The sequence below is a fragment of the Chlorocebus sabaeus genome, chromosome 22, assembly GCF_047675955.1.
Source record: "Chlorocebus sabaeus isolate Y175 chromosome 22, mChlSab1.0.hap1, whole genome shotgun sequence".
NCBI classification, from domain to species: domain Eukaryota; kingdom Metazoa; phylum Chordata; class Mammalia; order Primates; family Cercopithecidae; genus Chlorocebus; species Chlorocebus sabaeus.
In genome coordinates, this window is record NC_132925.1 from 33,465,155 (window position 1) to 33,484,058 (window position 18,904).

Consider the following 18,904-nt stretch of genomic DNA (forward strand, 5'->3'; position numbering starts at 1 on the left):
CCTCACTGCAGCGCAGCCTCAACCTCCTGAGCTCAAGTGATTCTCCCATCTTGACTTCCCAAGTAGCTGGGACTATAAACACACACCGCCATACCCAGCTAATTATTATTTTTTTGTAGAGATGAGGTCTCACTATGTTATAGCCAAGCTGGTCTTGAACTCCTGGGCCCAAGTGATTCTCCTGCTTTGACCTCCCGAAGTGTTGGGATTACGAGTGTGAGCCACAGTACCCAGCTGAGAATCAGCTTTCACACTATAAAATTTAAAATTTAGTTCTGTCATATAAGGCATATTTTTTTTGTTTTTTAAAGGTCGTTTTTGAGACTCAATGACAAAAGGTGAAAAATATCAATTTGGTAAAACAGATTAACAGTACCCTTCAAAGCTTCTGTTTCTATTTCTACTAATGGCTTCCCCACATAGGCAATATCATCTAGACTATACTAGAGTTTTCAATGACTCCATCATAAGGACTAGTGATGGTAACAGAGAAACTTTATCACTTTGAACTTCACAGATGTTATCAAACTGAGACACTGTATCTCCTTCTTTTACATAACATTAACAGTTACTTCTCTAATCCTTTCTTCCGTGTCTGAGAGTCTGAACTGAACCTGTCCACATACAGCATTAGATGTTTTCAGAAAATGATGTGGATGACTATACTTGAATGAAGGATAATCAAAGAAATACACACAATTTGGCTTCAAAACATGAACATTACTACATGTTGGAAAACAGTGAAACAAATCAGCTGCCCAGTATTCCTGCTCCAGGTCAACACACAGACTACAGCCATCTTATCCAGGAAATGGCAACTGTGCCACAGACCACAAGGTACATTTTAACTGTTCAATTGCCAATTGTAGCTAGTCACGACTATAGTAGACAGAACAATAACATTTTGCCATTAAGTTAGGCACTGAACAGACTTAAATATAACTCTCATGTTCACGATGGGAAGAATGTTTCTACTGGGTTACTACTGGTATTCTACTGGTTACTGCAGGCTTCGTTTAAAAAAAAATGAAGGCCAATCATTTGAATAATTGAGAAAGAGTATCTCTTCAGACGTCACAGGGCTGAAAGCCATAGGGAGTACCTGGAAGAAAAAATCAGGAGTCAAAAAGATTTCCACAGGCCAAAATGGAGGATGTGGCGAAGTAAAATTTAACACAGATACTAGTTTGGTCTGGGCAGAGCTTTATAAGATTTAGAAAGAGATTTTAATGGACAATACAGATAATGTCCAACAATGTAAAATTAATTTGACCATAAATTGCAGTAACAGGAAATATATAATTTAGGCCAATAATAGTTCCCACTCTACTGATATGTGCAGTAATATTCACATAACAGAAGTCAGGATCTTTGAAATTATGATAAACAGGGAATATATCTTGATTCAATAAGATAAGTGCTTGGACTAAGTGACTTTAAAAAATCTTTTCCAACCCAGAAAGTATTGATTATTCTTTGTTTAGAGCTTTACTAAGAGTTGTAGGCAATTTCAGGAAGAAATCACACCACTAATGGCAACACATGAGTCAACAATGCACACAACTGTATAGGCAGCAGTTATACTGCTAAATTACACGATGATTCTATTTACAGATAGATGCAAACACTTGATCTGACGCTTTAACTATACAACTATGGTATAGTTGTGCCACATCATTAAATACTGAAATAAACTTTATTATGATTTACTTCCCTTTTATTTTTCTTTTATTGGAGATGACAGTACATTGATTAAAAAAAACTTACGGTGTAAGCAGATTATATTTTATATGAATTCATCTCAACACAACAAGGGCACATTACAAAGTATTTGTTAAAATTCACTATCTCAATCAACAAACCACAAATTATTTCTTTCACAGAAGGAACGAGTATAAACTGTAGGTTTACAAAAGGTGTCAAATGCTACATCAGCCTGACTAGCTTTTGGTTTTGCTGAAAAACAAAACAGCAATACAACCTTTAAAAAAAGTTTTTCGTTTTTTTTTTCCAAGACTAGGTTTCGCTCTGTTGCCCAGGCTGAAATGTCGTGACAAGATCATGGCTCTCTGCAGCCTTGAACTCCTGGGCTCAAGTGATCCTCCTGCCTCAGCCTCCCAAGTAGCTGGAACTACAGACTTGCAACACCATGCCTGGCTGAATTTTTTTTTTTTTTTAAGACAGAGTCTTGTTCTGTTGCCCAGGCAGGAATGCAGTGGCATGATCTTAGCTCACTACAACCTCCACCTCCCAGGTTCAGGCGATTCTCCTGCCTGATTTATTGTTTGTAGAGACGAGGTCTCACTATGCTGAGATGCTAGAAATATTCCTTCTGCCTCTTCCCAGTCCATATGCTGTCAGAGGTAACCACTGTTCTGAGTTCTTAAAGTTTTGTTTCTGACTGCAGAATCCTACATTTTAATTTTATTTTATTTGGTAAAATGGCTCCCTTTACTATTCCAATTAGCAATCTGTACTGTTCCATATTTATATTACTGCTACCTACTTTCCCATCTTAGTCACGTACTCATATTTCGTTAAAGACATTTTTTATTAGGACTAATTTGCATCTCTTTACTACAATTGAAGGCTAAATGATTTGGTTTTATTATACTTTCCATTACACTGCCTAATTAGATTGCCACCTCACTCATGGTTATCTGTGGCATACCTTCTTGCTTGAAATCCCCTTCTCTAGAAAAGAGGAGATAAAAATGCCACCCACAAATTCAAACTACAACGTCCCTGGTTCACAAAAACAGCCAACCTCAAAAGGAAGTAACATCTCCCAGTATATCTCAAACTTCTAGATGTGCATATAAATTACATTCAGTAGTTCATAACCAGAAATTTATCTTCTATGGAGGAAAGACATGCCAATACAAAGGAAAGTCCTACTGCTACTACTAATAAAAATACTCATAGTAAACATATGAAGAAAAACCAGGTACATTTTAAGTTTCAATATGATAGGCAATATAGGCAACAGTGTACAATTTTAAATATTTAACTGGTTTTGTGTTGGGACTTCTGCAGTTTCCAATTTTAGATATTTCAATTTACTGTTTACTTAGCTCAATATACAACAGAACACTTAGCAAATAAAATTCCATACAAAAGCCACACAATCAGGACCACTGTTTCATTTTTACAGGTCATTCCACATTAAGAGTCAGGACTATAAAACTGACCACACTGTGCACGGTGGTACAAGTTTTGGAACTGAAGGCGCTTAACTTACTTTAAACCTATACTGTTGTAGGTTCGGTATCCAAACACAAGGTTCACACAACTCATTTGTTGAGTGTCTTAAATACAGACTTAGAAGTAAAAAAAACTAAAACGTTTCATCTCACCTGAGAGTTCATTTGTTAAGTTAAAGGGATTATTCCTGTGAAATCATCTTAAAGGTTTACAGTAAAGAATAAAATTCTAAGCTCCCAATCATAAGAAGTATTAAGAACTTCACAGGCATAGATAGTTACTGGCATAAAGGTACAGATTCAATAATTTTAAGTTTCCTCTAAATTCGGCCAGTTACCCAGTTCTAGGGATCTGCCTTCATCAGGTTACACGTAAATATCCATTTTAAACAGAGATAATTGCTCCATGAATATACTAATTAAAGGTAGATTGTGAATAATATGACTGTTCAGCTCCATTTCTATCGCCAAGTTAGGTATCAGAAAGAACATCACACCCTATAGAGTCTGAACTAGATTGAAGATTTTGGATCGAAACATACAGAATAATTTCCTGGCATCCCCCTTTGTAAATCCATGGCAATTTCAACACTGGGAACTCTTCAGCCTCGTTTTTCTTAACAGAACATGACAAACAAGTATTGAGTGCCTGACAATGAGTACAAAAATGAGTAAGAGTCAGCAGCTATGCTCAAGAAGTGCAGTATATACCACCCTTGGTGGCTCACGCCTGTAATCCCAGCACTTTGGGAGGCAGAGATAGGTGGATCACCTGAGTAGGAGTTTGAGACCAGTCTGGCCAACACAGTCAGACCCCCGTCTCTACAAAATATTCAAAAATTAGTCAGGCGTGGTGGCACACGCCTGTGGTCCCAACAACTCGGGAAGCTAAGGAGCGGGGACTGCTTGAGCTTGGGAGGCAGAGGTTGCAGTGGACCGAGGTCGCGCCACTGCACTCCGGCCTGGGCAACAGAGCGAGACCCTGTCTCATTAAAAAAAAAAAAAAAAGAAGAAGAGAAGAAAAAGTGCAGTATAGCAGAAAAACAACATTCTCCAAATATGTTGGATTGTCATCTGAAATAGCCGAACTTCCCAGATCATGATTCCAGTGGGGCAAATACTTCCTATACCCGTCAATTTTATTTCCCCAACTGGAACTCTTTAGAACTTGATGTGAAACAATGCAGGTATTGTGAAGAGTTCACGGTTCTTAAACTTTAAAGATACTTAATACAAAACATACAACTCAACATTAGAATAAATACACAGTATTTAAAGGAAAATTAGAGTAAGGAAACATGTTACAGACCTAAAACCAAATTAAACTTTCTTTGAATCTCTTCAGGAACCTCAAACACCGATACAGAGAGATATTATTTAGGTCCTTGTTTGGGGATGTATAAGATTATGATGAAAGTGACTTTTATTTCATCCTCAGAAGGGCTGTTGAATAGTTGGAATGACTTCGTTAACTTAAAACATAGTTACGATTTCTTAATCGATTTACAGAAACAACAAACTAAGGCATCGCAGAGAGCTTTTTACGTTTATGAGCTTCATTTCTTTGAGGGTAAAGACAAGTTCCAAAACGGCTTACTGATGCAATGCTTCGGAAAAATGTTATGTAATTAATATATTAAAACTATACAACTTAACGGTAAGGAGACATTTCATAAAAATTTAAACAGTCGGTCCAAAATAATTCCTGATTTTACCTAAGAGGCAAACGATGAAAGACCGAACATTAACTTTGCCAATCACCTGAAAGGAGCAGCGTGGTAAAACTACCCAGGACCGCATCAGCACTCAGGGGCAATAGTGAACTACTGAAGCAATAGCTCCACCTACTGATCCACCCTATACTTCCTTAAACATGTTGGCACCCCAAGTCTACAGCGATCGCGCTCTCTCCCCCTCCTCCACTCGCTGTGACCCAACCCAAATCTAGTTGAGTCACTAGCTCTTAATACTCATCCCCGTGCTCTTTATTCCAATTTCTTCTTCCTCCAGAAGGTTCTGCACAGCTCCCAAGCGTGAATAAAACTGAAAGGTGTCAAACACCGCAGTTTCAGAGTTGAGTCTGGAGGTGGAAGACAACCAAACCACTCCACCTGGAGCGGCGGGCCAGCGTGGCTCAGAGGTCCGCTCCCGGGAAGGAGGCCCCGGGCGCCTCATAATAGCCTTTCCATGTTGCCCCACTCAGCCGCTTCTCTCCACTCAACCCACAATCGTCCTCCGAACCGAAACCCTGAAGCCACCGGGTCTTGCCTCCGCTGGCCCTTCAGCCCGCCAACAGCCCAAGCCTCGCCTCCGCCCCCTCCGGGAACCGAGGAAACTGAGAAGGCGAGAAATCTCCCTCCGCCGGTCTTCGCCCTGAATCTCTCCTCGCCTTCGCAGCTCTCCCCCTCCACATGGGCCCGGGCCCGGGCCCTTCTACCCCGCCGGCCGGGCCCTGCCCGGCTGCCCTTCCTCACCCTTTCATCTTCCCCGCCTGCTGAGGCCGTCGTTACCACCGCTATCAACGCCGTCGTAGTCGCCGCCCTCAGGTCTCCGCGCCCTCAGCTCGGGCCACTCAACCCCGCAAGCCGGCCTCCTAGCCTGGGCAGGGAGCTGGGCGAGCAACGAAGGCCGCGAGAGTCGAGTGAGGGCTTGAGTCTGGTGGGGGCGGGAGTGTCTCCCGCCGCCGGGCTGGTGCCGCCGCTACTCCACACGTGCACTCGGGTCTCTCAGCTCCCTCCCGCCGCTGCAGCCAGCCAGACCCGCTGCCGCGCTGTGACCTTTCACCCCGCCCCTCGCGCGCCGGCGCGTCAGCCGCCTCGCGCGCAGTCGCACTGCTCGCCTCCGCGCACCCTGCCCCCTCCACTCCAGAACGTCCATCTTTCTCCTGGACTGTGCCTTCTGGCGTCATGCTCCTCCTTCCCACCCCCTTACGACACTACTTGTGGGGCTGGCTCGGTAAGCCCTGGCGGTAAAATCCAGATTTTTCCACCCCTCCCTCTTCTATCCCATATCCGCAAGATTGGTTTTCTCGGCCCTGTTCTTCCCGGTTTGTGGTCTCCAGAGTGACCTTCAAACGCACTTGCCTCCTAGTAGAGTTTTGTAAAGCTGGTTCTTCCAAATGCAAAGAAATCTGTGTAAAGCTCAAGTAAGTTAGGTGTTTTAAAGCAAACGTGGTTAACAATCGGCCGGATAGATTGGCTGCCCTCCAGCACGCCTCAAGTTTTGAGATCACGTGATTGACCCAAACCTCAGAGCCTGGAATTTTACCGGCGAACTCCAGAGGGACGGAACCCCACCGCCATTTCCTGTCCCTCGATCGTGGCGTGAACGTCACTTCCTTAGCAATGCGCTCTAACCCTTGCTGTCCACATTTTCCACATTGTACTTTACAACATAGTCCTTGTGAAAATTTATCTTTTATTTCTTTAATTCAAGAATATTAATATTCAAGTGATATGTAAAAATACAAGCCCCCCGAGATGTAGCGCGCCGGGATGGGGGAGGCAGGGCGGAGCTCGACGTCACGTGACTGGTTGGGCCCGCCCCTCCCAACCCTGTGCAGCTGAGGACTTCCCCCTGTGGTGACAGAGCCTCTGGGTCCTCGGTCGGTAAGGTCTCTGCACCTCGCGCCCCAGCAGGTGAGCGGCGGCCGGTAACTGGCGAGTGGTGGGGATAGAGGGGGTGGAAGGAGGCAGAGGGGAGAGAAGGGAGAGTGTGAACGGCGACCTCTCTGCCTGAGGCTTCCTCCCCGCTGTCACCCTGCACCGGCAAGGAGCTCCTTTCTCCTTAACCCCCGCTCCCCCAAGTGTGGTCGTTCCCGCTCCTTGGGGTTTGAGATGTCCACCTTTCCCACGGTTGGAAGTGAGTGCGGCCATTATGGTTCCCTACTCAGAGCCTTTGGGGCTTCGGGTAGCAGATCGTTTCAGCCATTTCACAGGGTCTGCAGTAGACATTAGGTCCCATTCCTTAAAGCCCGTTCTTTGGCCAAGGTCCTCACTGTCCTTGCCCTCAGCTCGGGGCTGAGGAGCGGGGAGGTAGCAAAAACCCTGGAGGCAGAGGCGTCTCCAGTGAGACAGGCTTGGGAGGGACTGTCACTGATACGGCCCTCACTGCAGAGTCACTGAGAAGCTTCCCTCCGAAGGTGCTTTCTCAGTAATTCTAAGGGTTTTATCTGACAGACCTGCAGGGAAGGTTCCGTAGATGTTCACGTGCTTCGGATGGGACTGGAAGGGTAAAAGAAGGGCTTTTACTTTTTCTTCTCTGAGGAAGAGGACAGTTGAAGGAGTACTGTCTTCGAAACGGGAGGTGTTAGTAATGCGACAGTCTCGATTGAATGAGGAGGCGTTGAAAGATGGTGTTGTGGTGTCGTGGTGTGTAGGAGGCCCAGGCTGGTTTAGGGAAAAGTGAGTAGGGTTCCCTGAAACCAAAATAAGAAACTGATTGGGTCGGAAATACTGTTAAACCAAATTTATTTGGCCATATGCTGAAAGATAGAATCAAGTCGAGATGTTGCTGTCTGCACATGTTTTCTGCCTTCAATCCTTCCCTTTTTGTTATTTTTTCCCTAAAATATAACTTAATTGACACTCCCAATCTATTCCTTGACCGGCTTTGTGGTAAATTTAGGTTAAGTAGCATTTGTATCCCTCTTTAGCTTTCCCCATTTGTAAAACTCCCGGTGCCCTCTTCAGATTTTGATGAATAGTATTTTGTGAAAATACAGAAATTGTTGTCCAATTGAAAGTACAGGTGTTGTCCAACCCAAGTACTCCCGTTCCTGTAATGTATTACCAATGTTTTGACCCCAAACAATGTGCTTTAGGGAAGAATGTTTTTCAGTTTGTGGTTAAACTCTTTTATTTATACGGCAAACTCAGAAAATTCCATGCTGCTTTTCAATTGGAGGTCTTACAAATGTTACAAATTTGATTTTTAAAATTTAAATTGCACCTTAATATGAAAAATTATATGCTCAGTTAAATCTTGTAGTTTTCTAACTAAGGTAATTAAAGAAGACTGCTGAAAAATGAGGAAGATGGAATCATCTTTGAGTGGTGGATGTGACTGATTTATTTTTGTTTTTCTGTGTCTTCCAAATTCTGTACAATAAACTGGTCTTATTTTGTTAAGGAGAACAAAAAGTTAAAATTCTACGGTAGTAGCAATTTAACAAAGTATTTTTATGGTAAGTTCAAAATACATAACCTGCCTTATTTTGATGCTCCTTAATAGAAAAAATCCTCGAAGATGTTGCTTTCCCCAAGTAATGAAGATTAATTACTATTATCTCTTGTGGATTTACCATTTTAACATTTCGTACACTTATGTTGCATACTGGGCAATAGACTAATATATTGATACATTTATGTCACCATGCCTGCTATAGATATATATATGTAGTTTTATCTATTAATTTTCTCCATAGTAAGGTTCCATGTGGTCTGGAAGTCCTAACTAGTCCTGTCTGGCTGAGACCAAAATGGGAAAGGGAAAACCAGCTAGAAGCATTGGCTACTAGAGGGGAAAATGTCAGTATGAAAGTGGTTGGATGAGTCTGCAGTTTTACTTCACAATTCCCCCAGTTTTAGAGAACTTGCGAAAGCAATAACTTAGACCACTGATGAAATGTAGATTAGTAGTGGGAATTGGCGACTACATTGCTGGTAAGGTTAAATGTGAAAAAAAACTTTGACATTATACACAGATCTCACACACACATACACAGGATTGGAAGCCTGGAAAACATTTCTGAGACTAGCCTTATCAGTTTTTGAGTGTTACATGTAGAAATCTTAACATTTGTTAGGGCATTGTGCTATAGTCCACTATTACATAAAACATAAGGGTTTAGTTTTGTTTTAGGGCCCTTGGCACTTCTGGTTTTCTTTTCCTGATGCCTTTCTTGTTTTCAGTGCCTTTATAGATTTTTGCCACCACTAAGAATGCTTTCTTCCCCCATAGACAGAGGTAGCCACTCAGTCCTATAGACTTCTAATCATCATCGTCGTCATCATCATCATCATCATCATCATCATCATCATCATCTTTTCTATTCTTCTACTTGTACTTCTAGCATTGTATTTAATTGCTGTTTCCTGAGCTGTTCCTCAGCAAATCATAAAGCTTCCAGGACTGTGAACTATAGTACTATTGTGTCTTCAGCACCAGAATACTGAAGTACCTGATAGGTACTCAGTAAATTGTTTATTGAATGAATGTTGGACAATTAGACAAAGAAATTAAACTACTTTAATTTTTGCAAATCATAACTCTTCCTAAAGTTGTGCACTAAATGTTAGCTTTTAAATATAAACTGGTAATAACTTTCCAAATTTATGGTCAATGCAATAGATAAAAACCTCAGATGACTTTATTAAGGCTAAGACCAACTTATTTTCACAACATGTTTGTTTACTAGTAAATATGGTTCTCATCAAAATATGGGAGAGAAGGGAAGAGGAATGAATTGTACTAAATGAAAAAGTGGCTCTGCATGATCTCTAAGTGGACTAGCACTAGACTAAAAGAGGATCTTCATTCAGCTCTGCCACTTTAGTTATATGTCCTTTTAAGTAATGCTGGGGAGGGGTTCAGTGTTGATACTTAGGAACCTTCCTGTGACATAGTCCCTAGGTAATCTATGTGAAAATATCTTAAAAACTAAGTGATGTCTGTAATCCCAGCACTTCGGGAGGCCAAGGCAGGCAGATCACAAGGTCAGGAGATCGAGACCATCCTGGCTAACATGTTGAAACCCTGTTTCTACTAAAAAAATACAAAAAATTAGCCAGGCATGGTGGCACGCACCTGTAGTGCCAGCTACTTGGGAGGCTGGGGCAGGAGAATCGCTTGAACCCGAGAGGTGGAGGTTGCAGTGAGCCAAAATCACGCCACTGCACTCCAGCCTGGGCGACAGAGTGAGGCTCCATCTCAAAAAAAAAAAAAAAACTGGTGTGTAAAATGGTAAAGCAATGTAGCTCAGACTTTACGTGAATTGATTTCCCAGTCGTAGAGACCTAGTTGAAGTTCTGGCCTTACCACTTAATAACTATGTGACTTTGGACAGTGTACTTAAGTAAGGTTAAGTTTTCTCATGTTTAAATCTATACCACAGGTGCTATTAAGTTAGATCATGAATGTATAATGCCTAGAACATATTTTGTAAAAAAAAATTTTTAATTAATTTTACTGATAACTACTTTGATTTTAAATACTTAATTTCTAAAGAAGACTTAAAACAGCCCACAGAATTGACTGATGTCACTGTGAGCAGCAGGTTTGGGGCGTGAAGAAGGGAGTAGAATTTGAAAATAAGCTATTACCCAAAAAATGGGGGAATAAGAAAAATGTACTGTAGCAAAGATTCTAAAACAGATTTATTAATTGTATCTGAAAAATATCAAGATAAAGTCCCTTATTTGGGCAACTACAGTGTCTTAATATTTTCAATGTAAAGATTTTCCAAAGCTTGTAATCATTAATATATGGAATCAATTTAAGGAGGCAGTTTTTGAATTTTGAAGTTTTTATTCCTGCAATGGATTATAGAAGTATGTTAAAATTGTACAGATTGTAGAGCAGGGACTTTTGAGTTAATGCTTATAAGCTGAAAAATTTTGTGTTTTTAAAAAAATTAAGTGTTTTTATATCTTATTTTTATCCTTATATGAAATAGACAAAGAAATGTAGGGAACATAATGGAGACGTAAACTAGAGTAAAATTCTTCCCTTCTTAAATTCATGATTCACAAGGATTAGTAGTTTTGCAATGGAAAATGTCAGTAAATTAAACAGTAATTTAAGTATAGCTATCATGAGTTTATGAATCACTTTAATCCTGAAAAAAAATTATTCATTTGTCCTAAGGAAAGATTTTATTAGGAGTTTATTGACTTTTCTTTAATGTTGATTGTCTGTTATAACAAATGTATTTATTGATTTATGAATGAATTTATTCTTTATACTAAATAAGTTTATTGTAAATAAATAGCAATAAAAATGTTTTCCATACAATTTCTGAAGAGAATATTAAAGTTTTGCTATTCTCTTTTTCCCCTATGGGGAAATGAAAGCGACTTTGATTTTTATAAGTTTATTCATTTATATTTGGTGTATACATATTATGTATATACTATATATAAAGTAAATATTTGTGTATAAAGTGCACACTGTGTGTGTATGTACATATAAAGGCAGCTGAAGTGGATATGTACCTTCATAATAACATATTTATTTTTACCTGAAACTATTGAAGTGATCTTTAGAATTATGTAATGATTTATTTACATTTGAAACTCCTCTTTCTGTATATTTCTTTGTAGTTAGCTCTAGTTAATAAATTTACAACTGTGATTAGCAGTTTTTAAAAATTAATGGTGTATCATAAGTATTTTCAGATTTAAATTTTAGAAGGAAACACTTTCTTATATCAAGGTTTTAAAAATCACTATTATTTTTCGTAATATTATTATGACTAACTTACAATAAAAATTCCAGTTTTGGATCTTAATGCTATCTGTTGAAACTGTTCTCTTGGTGATAAGCCTTTAGAAAAAATTTTTATCTGCAATATGCCACATTTTGTTTCTTTTGTGAAAAATAATTAAACTTATTTCACGGAAAATAAGTGGTATATGATATGATATAGAAGAGTTTCAGATGTGCTTGAGCAATGAAAAGCACCCAGACTTTATAAGTTTTTAGTTCTTAATTTTTTTAATGTTTATTTAAAGGTAAAATAAAGAAGACTAATTGAATTGGAAAATACCTATAAAATGGAAAAAAGGGCATGTATATAATAATAATAGTATATACATATGGAAAAAGTTGTAAGGAAATGCATCAGAATAAGTTACTATCTCTAGATTGATGCATTAAAGAAAAAATTAAAATTTATTAGTATACCTTCTGTATATTTGAATTCGTAATATCAACAGATATTGCAAAATATTTCTTAATTTGATATGGAAAATTAAGGCACCTAAATAATTCTTTCATCTTAACTACTAGGATATCTTAAGTGAAAATGTTTTGTCTTATCCAGATAGCTGAGTAAGTTATTTAATTTTATAGGTGTGTAGATATATTTTTAATCTTAAGTATATAAGTGCAGCAGAATTTTAAAAAGCAGAGTAAATCTCAGTGTATAACCACATTTGAAAGGGATAATTCAATACAATGGTGAAAAAAGCACATATATATTGTAAATGTAACTGATACAACTTGCTCATCTAGAAGAAAACATAATCCAATACATTGCAACATATGCAAAAACTGATTTCAGATGGATTAGAGGCTTAAATGTAAACAATAAAATATTTAAGATATTAATCTCCTATATTTTCTTTATACATACAATCTAGATGTAGTTTTTTAAACCAAGATAGAAAACCTAAAAGTCATCAAAGTGCAGATAGATATGTGAGACTACATAGAAACGAAGGATTCTTTAGTGGCAAAAATAAGGGACCAAAGACAAAATCGGGGGAAAGAAAGACTTGAAATGTATGTAACAGATGTACATAAAGGACCAAAGACAAAATAAAGGACCAAAGACAAAATCAGGGGGAAAGAAAGACTTGAAATGTATGTAACCGTTGTAAGAACTCTTACCAATTAAGAAAAAGTTCACCCAGTAAAAATACAGATAAAAACATGTCACCAGAAGTTCACAGAAGAGAAATCCAAACATTCAACAAACATAAAAGGATGTGTAACCTTACTAGTAATCAATATACTAACAATGAAATATTACTTCTCTGACAAGCAAAAATTAAGTGGTAAACCTACTGTTAGCAGGGATATATGGAGAAGGATTATCTCATAAAATGCTTGTGGAGATGTGAAGTGCTAGAGTTTTTTCTAGTAAACAATCAGGCAGCATGTGTTAATACTGAGAATACATGTATTTTCCACCCATCAGTCTAACTCCATGTAATCTTTTCCTTAGAAATAAAAGCACCAGTAAGAGTTTACATGAGTGTTAGTTGCAACACTGTTTCAATGTTTCAATGTTAGTAGTAGCAAAAAACTTGGAAACAAAGAGAATGCCTGTTAATAGAGGTATTGTTATATAAATTATGGCCTAGACATTTTATGGAATGTCCTGAAGTGATTAAATGGTAGGAGTTAAATCTACTGGTGATTAGAAAGGGTTTCCAAGTACATTCTGAAAGAATTTCTATCATGTATCTTTTCTTTTTTTTTTCTGAGATAGGCTCTTGCTCTGTCACCCAGATTGGAGTGCACTGGTGCTGTCTTGGCTGACTGCAACTTCCTCCTCCTAGGTTTAAGTGATCCTCCCGCCTCAGCTTCCAGAGTAGCTGGGGCTACAGGTGTGCACTACCACACCTGGCTAATTTTTCGTATTTTTGGTAGAGACAGAGTTTCACCTTATTGCCCAGGCTGTCTGTCATGTATCTTAAGAAAAAAAAAATTACAAAGTACAGAGAAACATTTGTAATGATGTCTCATTTTTTATAAAACCAGTTGAAAAACACCATGAGTTTTGTATATTTTTACCTGGTTGTCACCATTGGAAAGAGGAAATAAACAGAAAAAGGAAAGAGAGTATCCATGGTAACATATTTATATAAAACTACATGTTTGTACATATCTGTGTATAAAATGGATTATAGGAGACAATGGGCACTAAGGTGATTTACTTTCTTCCTTACACTTTACATTATATGTTTTTATTTTTACAGTGGACGTGAAGTGTTTCTGTAATTAGGAGAAACAGGCTGGGCATGATGGCTCACGCCTGTAATCTCAGTACTTTGGGAGGCTGAGATGGGTAGATCACTTGAGCCCAGGAGTTGGAGACCATCCTGGGCAACATGGCAAGACCCCCTCTCTACTAATAAAAAATAAAAAATTAGTTGGGCATGGTGGCACGTACCTGCCTGTAGTCCCAGCTACTCAAGAGGCTGAGGTGGAAGGATCACTTGAGCCCGGGAGTTCGAGGTTTCAGTGAACTGTGAATGTTCCACTGCACTCCAGCCTGGGCATCAGAGTGACACCCTGTCTATAAAGAAAAAAAAAGAAAAAAAGAAAGAAGAAAGAAAAATGCACCACAAAATGATAGGGATTACTAGATAGGATTACAAATTGGCATGTTATTTTTGGTATGGATAGTCAGTGCTCTAGACACACTTTCTGCCTTAGAGATATAGAGCACATTGCACAAGTGTGGGATCTGTCACCTGACTTAATCATATGGCAGAATCATAAGAAAAGTCCCTATTTGGGTTTTGGCATATAAACTGGATCACAAGATTAACTTGCCTTAAGAAAACTCTAAGCAAGAACTTCTTTAAAGAAGCAAAATAGAAAGTATTTATAATTGTTTAATACTTGATTTCTGTCCTTTTAAAAGTATCTGAGTAGAATACGTCATTCAAAGCCTCGGTAGAAAATAGCGGATGCTTTAGAGTTGGATTTGTTGCATGCTTAAAGTAGCTGTATTTTTTTCTCACGTTGGTATTTCTTCCCCTTTTCATTACCAGTTTTATTAATTGCATATATGTGCTTTAATGTAAGCTGTCCAAAGTCTTTTTTACAAGAGTTGGGATATATGTAAATAAAAATAATTTTAGAGTAGTATTAACATGGCAAAGAAATGAAGGACACCAGACTATGTGAGTCAAATCCTGGCTCTGCTTCCTAGTGGTGTTACTTTGTGGGGGTTACTTGTGTCTTTTTGCATTGCATTTTTCTCAACTTTAAGGATAATAAGAATATTTAACTTCATTGGATGTTGTGAATAATATAAGAGAAGTGATTGGAATAATAACTGGCACATAAAAACCATATATATATTTGCCAGCTGGATACAGTGGCTCACACCTGTAATCCCAGCACTTTGGGAGGGCGATGCAGGCGGATTACTTGAGCCCAGGAATTGAAGAGCAGCCTGGGCAACATGGCCAAACCATGTCTGTACAAAAAATTAAAAAAATTAGCCAGGCATGGTGGTGCACACTTCTAGTCCCAGCTACTCGGGAGGCTGAGGTGGGAGGATTGCTTAAGCCTGGGAGGCAAAGGTTGCAGTGAGCTGAGATCGTGCCTCTGCAGACCCTGGGTGACAGAACCAGACCCTGTCTCAGAAAAGTATATATATTAGAATAATATAAATATGTGCAATTATTTGCTCAATTAGGTATAATTTATAATAGTTTTTCTTGCCTCAATTGTTTTAACATTCATTGACTCATCCAATATTTTTAATTCAGTAGAATGGGTAATACATGTACAAATATGGTAAGATTTATATATTCATACAAGTGTATTTTCTCTCCCCTCATCCTTATTCTTTTCTTCTGCCATATGTTTATCCACAAACGGTAGCACCTCTTCATATTATTCTGGACCTTACATTTTTCACTTAAGAGTATTACGTTGGAGATCTTTTTACATTGATACAGTTAAAGCTGCCTCCTTCTTTTTAATGATAGTTTAGTATTCAATTGTATTAATATACCCTCATCATCATGTAACATGTATTGAGCGCTTACTCCTGATCCAGATGCTTTCTTAATACTTTAGTTTTATTAACTCATGGAAGCCTCATAGCAACCTATGAGATAGGCACTATTTTTCCATATTTAACAAATGAGGAAAACTAGGCACGGGATGATTAAATGTCCAACAGTCACACGGCTCATAAGTGGTAGGGCTCAGGATTAGAGCGCAGGGAGTCACTTTCCAGGGATTGCTGCCGTAATACCACTAAACATGTAGCCTGTCATAATATTACAAGGTATTTAACCAGCCTTCATATTAATGAATATTCCAATCTTTTGCTTAAGAAACAGTACTATAGTTAATATTTTGTTAATAGAACATTTTGTACACCTACAATAAATTCCTAGAAATGGACTAGCCATGTCAAAGGTAAGTACAATTTGAATTTTGGTGGGCACTGCCAAATTGCTTTCCAATTTAGGGATGTTCAGAAGTTCACCTTTGTCCTTAGTAATTTGCCAAAACCTGCCATTTAGCTAGAGTCTTTGGAAGGTGTGTTTTTAACATTTCTAGCATCCCTGAATTGTGTGTGATCAACCATCATGTAATAGCTTAAGTTACTGTCATATGGAATTAACATAACAATGTCAGTATGAGAAAAAGGTGTGACCTTTGGACTTACTACTTTCAAATAATAGTAAATATTTTAGATATAACTTGAAATCCTCCTTAATGTTATTTATACACTGAAATTCTATCAATCGAAGTTTGAATAGATACTGTTGAAAGAGTAAAATGCTGTAATTGTTAATAATTGTGAAAGTTGCTGATTTTATGTACCAAGGCAATTATGTAAGAGTGTTCAAATAGTTAAATAGTGAATCAGATTGCATTTGAACATTTAAGAGTGTGATAGTTAGCTAAATATAGGAATAACTGTGTCCTTTCTTGTGGAAAGTGAGTTTTTGATAATCTGAGAGTCCTAGTCTTAGGTAATGCAAAATTAGGTAGTGAGGAGCTTTATTTAGATGAGTTATAAAATCCACAAATTATTTTGAGTATAACACACTTGGGTCCAGTGCCCAATATTTCACTTGTTCAAGAAAGGAAAAAATATCTCTTATTGCAAATCTAAGAAGCAGGTTGACTGACACCAAACTCTTCAATGTGATCCAAAACAGACACTTAAAATACAGAATCTTCTCAGGTCCCAACCTAGTATACCTGCAGTGCCTGAATGTGCCGCTATAGTACCTGCTTATTGTACAATGGGGTGCGTGTGTGTGTGTGTGTGTGTGTGTGTGTTTGTGTTTTAAATATGACCTCATTCTCCCTCAGATACTCTACTGGGGATAGGGACAGCTTGGAAAGTAGCTGTAAATAGAGAAACAGGCTGTCAGAAAAAGTTCTTTATTGTGAGCAAATTCTACCTCACAGTAGTATAAAGCAACAGAAAATAACTTTCCCTATACCTCCGCCCTACAAGTGAGCCATTGAGCCATATCAACTTTGATGTCCAAATTATTAGAGGTTAATCTGAGTCTTGGACAACAAACCCTTCTATGCCTCATGGCACGAAAGTGTATTCAAGATGGAGTTAGTATTTTCCTAAATTCTCATTCAAGATATTATAAGCTGATAGGCCATTAGCCCCGTTCTGAAAATATAGATGCATAAAGTACTTAAGAAGCATATCTGACTTCTATACTCCTGAGCTATTAAGTGACTGGAAATTCCCAGAATTAGCTAAACTTAGCAGGACCAGAGGGTGCCCACACAACCTTATCCAGAGCCACATATATTCATTCTAAATAGACAGACAAAAAACTGTTTTGGTTAAGTTTTCATCTGTTCCCCCTATGCTGTTTCTAGGGTTAAAATTATCTTAACAAATTTGCATTGGCCAAATAGTCCTTTAGAAATACTCTATTAGTCGACTGGGCCCAGTGGCTCACGCCTGTAATCCCAGCACTTTGGGAGGCCAAGGTGGGCGGATCACAAAGTCAAGAGATTGAGACCATCCTAGCCAACATGGTGAAACCCCGTCTTTACTAAGTATACAAAAATTAGCTGGGCATGGTGGTGTGTGCCTGTAGTCCCAGCTACTCAGGAGGCTGAGGGAGGAGAATCACTTGAACCCGGGAGATGGAGGTTGCAGTGAGCTGAGATCATACCCACTGCACTCCAGCCTGGGGATAGAGTGAGATTCTGTCTCAAAAAAAGAAAAAAGAAATATTCTATTAGTCAACAAATAAAAGCAAAAGTGAGTATGTGTTCTGTGGAAGCATGCCTTTATAGTAGTCATGCTGGCAATAACTTGTGCTTTTTTAAAAATAATTTTATTGAGATATAATTGACATCTGCACATAAAGTATACAGTTGGATAAGTTTTAATATATGTATATACACATGAAGCCAACACTATAATCAATATAGTGAACATATCCATCACACCCAAAAGAAGTTTCCCTGTGCCTTTTTTTAATCCTGTCCTTCCATACCTCCTTACCTCCCATCCTTAGCCATCCACTGATCTGTTTTCTATCATTATAGGTTAATTTGCATTACATGTATTGATAATTCATTTTTTCCTTGCTGACTATTATTCCATTTTATGGATATACCATAGTTTCTTTATGCATTCACCCATTGATTTGTGTTGTCTTTCCACTTTTTGGCCATTATGAATAAAGCTCCTATGAACATTCATATAAGTCTTTGGACATAAGCTTTGTCATGGGGAAATAGCAAGGAGTAGAATGGCTGAACCATATGGTACGTGTAAGTTTAACTTTCTAAGAAACTGCCAAAATGTTTTCCAAACTGGTTGTACCATTTTACAGTTCTCCTAGCAATATGTGAGAGTGTTAGTTGTTCTACATCCTTACCAACACTTCCTTTGTCAGTCTTTTAAACTTTTAGCCATTCTGATAGCTGTGGAATGGCATTTCATTGTGGTTTTAACTTGCATTTTCCTAGTGACTAAGAGCTTGAGCATCTTTTCATGTACTTTGCCATCTATCTTCTTTGGTTAAGTGAATGTTCAAATCTTTTGCCTATTTTAATTGAGTTTTCCTATTATTGAGTTTTGATATTTGTGGATTCTGGATATAAGTTCTTTGTCAGGATTATGTCTGTAAATATTTTCTCCCAGTCTTTACCTTGTCTTTTTGTTCTAACAATGTTTTTTGATGAGCAGAGATTTTAAATTTTCATGAAGTACAGTTTACCATTTT

The 18,904-nt window shown here is 38.3% G+C and overlaps 2 protein-coding genes across 4 annotated transcripts in view; one reads left to right on the forward strand and one right to left on the reverse strand.

Moving 5' to 3' along the window:
• The window catches only part of NAA50 (N-alpha-acetyltransferase 50, NatE catalytic subunit), a 28,818-nt gene extending 22,809 nt beyond the window's left edge, over positions 1 to 6,009 (reverse strand). Inside the window, exon 1 of one of the 2 annotated variants that reach the window (XM_007985772.3) lies at positions 5,678 to 6,009. In XM_007985772.3, the coding sequence (XP_007983963.1) occupies positions 5,678 to 5,685 (8 nt within the window). In that variant the 5' untranslated portion in view covers positions 5,686 to 6,009. The remainder of the gene's footprint in view (positions 1 to 5,677) is intronic. The other variant, XM_007985773.3, reaches the window with a different exon arrangement.
• A 64-nt stretch (positions 6,010 to 6,073) lies between these two features.
• Positions 6,074 to 18,904, forward strand: part of ATP6V1A (ATPase H+ transporting V1 subunit A) — a 62,925-nt gene continuing 50,094 nt past the window's right edge. The window contains exon 1 of one of the 2 annotated variants that reach the window (XM_007985775.3): positions 6,074 to 6,158. The gene's annotated coding sequence lies outside the window, so the exon portion shown is untranslated. Of the gene's footprint in view, positions 6,159 to 6,741; positions 6,842 to 18,904 lie in introns of those variants that run through there. The other variant, XM_007985774.3, reaches the window with a different exon arrangement.